The following is a 4,176-nucleotide window of genomic DNA, read 5'->3' as shown; positions in this document are numbered from 1 at the left end:
TTCACGAGTGCATGCAACGGTCAGTAAGCAAATACATGTAAAGAAACAGAATCATTAAGGCTTGGCCAGTTCACAAGGCAAGAGAAAAAACACTTACCAGTTATGAAAGTTTATGAACATCAGGTGCAGCGGTCACATAAATTCTGCCGAGTTTTTGAATGGTTGTATACGACAAGACGATAATTCTTCCATCGTGCAAATTATGGTCATTTTCGTCAGTTAAGGCTCGTTAGCATTCGGCCTACTTTAAATCAGACACAGAGATGCAGTGCGGTACGATCGCATTTATTTGAATTAATTATTTATATCATTTATTAGAGAGAGAGAGAGAGAGAGAGAGAGAGGGGGTTTATGTATGAATTACCACCATTTTGCGGCGTTTCTCTATTATCAGTGAAGCTGTGGCTTTAATTCCTTTAGAAACAATGATGTTACCCACACACACACACTCACTCTCTCTCTCTCACACACACACACACACACTCACTCACTCACTCACTCCCCACACACGTGTTTACTCATCTAAAGGTGGACATTGCATAGATTTATAGTGTTTTTATGTACACACTAACCCTATCTAGTGTTATTTCAGTTTTTCTTACTCAACACTTTTTTCTTGTTTTCCAGTACAAATATTTAAACATTCTTAAATCAAGATACATTTACTGGAGATGCAAAATAACTAAGGATATTAACAAAAAATTACTAAAATTAAGTGAGTTTTTGCTTACAACTGGAAAAAATATTTGCCAATGACGTCAGGAAAAAAACTTGTTTTTTCTTTGAATTAAGTTTACTTTTCTGAGCCCAATTTCAGATATTTTCTCTTGTTTTAAGCAAAAACTTTTTTCACATTTTTCAGAAAACAAGACTTTTCATCTAATGCCATTTTGCTTCTTTCAGTAAATGTGTCTTAAATTAAGAATGTTAGATATTTGTACTGGAAAACAAGACAAAATGCTGAGGAATTTTTTTTTGTGGCAGTGTGTTTGTACCCAAAAGTGAGCAAAACCTAACAAAACCTCCTTTTGGGGACATTCTCATTTGTAAAAACAGTATAAACATACAAAGTAAATTTTTTTTGTTTGTTTTTTAAATGCATAAAGTGTTCCTGTTAGAGCTAAGGAAACTAAAACTAAACCCATAAAAAAAGCATTTTGTTACTTGAAATAAAATAAGTATTAAATGTATGTATGTGTGTGTGTGTGTTTGTGTGTGTGTGTGTGTAGGTTAACGGGCATCTTACGCTGAGTGAGAACATTGCTGATCTGGGTGGACTGAAGTTGTCTTATAATGTGAGTTTTATCACTTCCTACCATGAAAAGTGCAATAAAACACCATTTGAAATAGATTTTTTTCAACTTGAAAACTTGCTTTAAAAGTTTAAAGCAATGCTTTAAAGTTAAAATTTCTATATTAAACAAAAATGTTTTAGCAATGCTTGCAGAGACTAAAAGTCAATACAAGTCACCTTTTTTCTGTAGTGCTTTATAAAGATTGTTTTAACTCTGAAAATGTTTTTATTTTTGTCATTTTCCAGTACAAATATCTAAACATCCTTATCTCAGGAGCAAAATGACTTTAGATGTTACGTCTTATTTCATGAAATATGAATAAAAATAGCAACTCTCTTTTTTAAAGATGTAACATATTCCACTGAAGACGAGTATAAACGAACCCAAGTGCAGCTTTATTAAATGCAAACGTGAGCACATACAAAAAAACAAACAAAGACTTGGCTAGACTTAGCTTGGAACAAAACATAAACGTGACACTCACCAACAGAGGATTACACAAACAACAAAGCTAGACAAGAGACAATGGCAAAATGAGGGCTATATATATGAAACAAAGAGGGTCACATGACATAAACCAACCAAAGACAAAACAGAACTAGCAACCGCATGACAAGACAATCAACCAATGAAACATGAACTAAGGATCCAATGGCAAGAACACAAGAGGGCAGAAGGAATCACATGACAAAGAACATGACCGAGGCAAAACTACAAAATAAAAGAGATGAAAACAATGAAAATGAAACAAAACCCATGTTACAAAAGACGACATTCAGCAAGTTATTGCTGAAGTGAAAGCATAAAAAAAAAATAAAGGGTAAAAAAATTCTAGAAGTTTAAATTTACTTTAAAGAAAATGTACTGTATACTAAAAATACATAATAAATATTTTATAAAATTGTCAAAATATTTTGGAATTTAAAATTGCTGTAAAATCAAAGCCATATGTCTAATTAAGTTATGCTCCAAATTTGAAGTTGATATCACAAAAATCGAGCTATACCGAAAATAGCCACCGGGTGACACCCAAACTCCACTGAATTTTTCACATTGCATAACAGCATAGTTTCATGGGATCATCTGTGAATCGTGATTTGTTTTCCGGTCTGCAGGCGTATCAGAAGTGGGTTCGTGAACACGGGCCGGAGCGTCCTCTGCCGGGACTCAAATACACACACGAGCAGCTCTTCTTCATCGCGTTCGCTCAGGTAAACCAGATTAGTTCATACAGCGTTAGTTAGCAGTGTTGGGGAAAGTTACTTTTGAAAGTAACGCATTACAATATTGCGTTGCTCCCTAAAAAAGTAACTAATTACGTTAGTTACTTTTTATGGAAAGTAATGCGTTACGTTACTTTTGCGTTACTTTTCAAATCTGGGCTGGGCTTGCTTGTTTATTTTTAATATAAAAAGTTCTATTTCTGGTAAATGTAAAAGCCCTTTCACAACAAAAAGTGAAATGAATGAACCTCAGGCTGAAGGAAAAGTAAATTCACGTCTGTACAGCAGAACGCAGGAGAAGAACGTTCAACACTCTTCAGCAATAAAAAAAAATTAAGCACAAATGTTAGTTTATCTAAAGTGATTTTTGCTTATTAGTATGATTGAATTTGATAATCAAAGCTCAGCTGCAAAGACATTGGTTAATAAAATAGGATTAAATACATAAAGGATATTTGTGTTATTTACCATTTAACTATTGCAGATTTGCATCAACTCAGATATTTTCTTGTAAATTAAAAAGTAATGTGTTACTTTATTAGTTACTTAAAAAAATGAAATGTTTTCTACACATTGCATCACAGAACTGGTGTATGAAGAGACGATCGCAGTCGATTTACCTGCAGCTGCTGACGGATAAACACGCACCTGAACATTACAGGTAATACACAGCTAACACAATTAATATTCCTCATTAAAAACGTTTAATAAGTCAAACATTACTACTACAAACCAAGCTCTATCTAGAAACCGATTAGCTGGTAACTACAGTATATAATGCCATTCTTCGGTTGTTATTGTTTTGCATTATGCTTAACAGCTCATTAAATCTGCACATTTAAATAATTAGATATAGCGTTACATGTTGGCATGTGTATTTAATTTTTCAGAAGATAATTTCAATATAAGGCTGTTAAACTCAATCAAACAAAAATAAAACAGACAAAATAATTAAAGCAGAAATAAAAGAAAGTAAATCATTTCATAACCAAATAAATTAGTGCATTAGTGTAATTAAGGCATGTTTATATCCAATTCATAAATACTTAAAGCAGTTCACTAATTTTTAATTATTCATCCTCGTTTATCTGATACTTAAGTATGACCAGTGTTATTTTAGTATCACTGAGAATATTATAGTTTTTATTGATATTTTGAATTATTTTTATTAATATTTTTAAATATTTTTATTTTCCATTTTTCATCTTTACATTTAGTTCTAGATTTTTTGTGCTTCAATAATTTATATTATATTATATTATATTATTTTTTAATGTCTATATATATTTTCTTTTTCAGTTTTAAGTTATTTTAGTAAATAAAAATTAAATTATTCTAAATTATCCATCTTTGTATATCTGATACTGAAATATTAATTATGTTATTTAAGTATCACTGAGATAATACTATAGTTTTTCTTAATATTTTTAATAGTTTTTTATATATATTTCCCTTCACTGAAAGTTCTAGATTTTTGTGTGTTTTTGTCATTATTATTATTATTATTATTATTATTATTAATTCATTTTTATTTCAGTTTTAATTTAGTTATTTTTACATCATTTACTAAATGAACAACTACATAAAAATGAGACATTGGTAACTGGCTGAAATAAAGTGAATTAAATTGTTTTGTTATATTTAATTTTTTCAAGTTA

The 4,176-nt window shown here is 30.6% G+C and overlaps 1 protein-coding gene across 1 annotated transcript in view; it reads left to right on the top strand.

Moving 5' to 3' along the window:
* LOC107681907 (endothelin-converting enzyme-like 1) overlaps positions 1 to 4,176 on the top strand; it is a 38,295-nt gene that overhangs the window by 33,629 nt on the left and 490 nt on the right. The window contains exons 15-17 of the mRNA XM_016478279.1: positions 1,230 to 1,295; positions 2,411 to 2,506; positions 3,103 to 3,179. Of these exons, the coding sequence (XP_016333765.1) occupies positions 1,230 to 1,295; positions 2,411 to 2,506; positions 3,103 to 3,179 (239 nt within the window). The remainder of the gene's footprint in view (positions 1 to 1,229; positions 1,296 to 2,410; positions 2,507 to 3,102; positions 3,180 to 4,176) is intronic.

The sequence above is a fragment of the Sinocyclocheilus anshuiensis genome, unplaced genomic scaffold (genome assembly GCF_001515605.1).
Source record: "Sinocyclocheilus anshuiensis isolate Anshui unplaced genomic scaffold, SAMN03320099.WGS_v1.1 scaffold1390, whole genome shotgun sequence".
NCBI classification, from domain to species: domain Eukaryota; kingdom Metazoa; phylum Chordata; class Actinopteri; order Cypriniformes; family Cyprinidae; genus Sinocyclocheilus; species Sinocyclocheilus anshuiensis.
The sequence above is the reverse complement of the archived record's forward strand: the minus strand, read 5'-3'. Positions and strand labels throughout refer to the sequence as shown.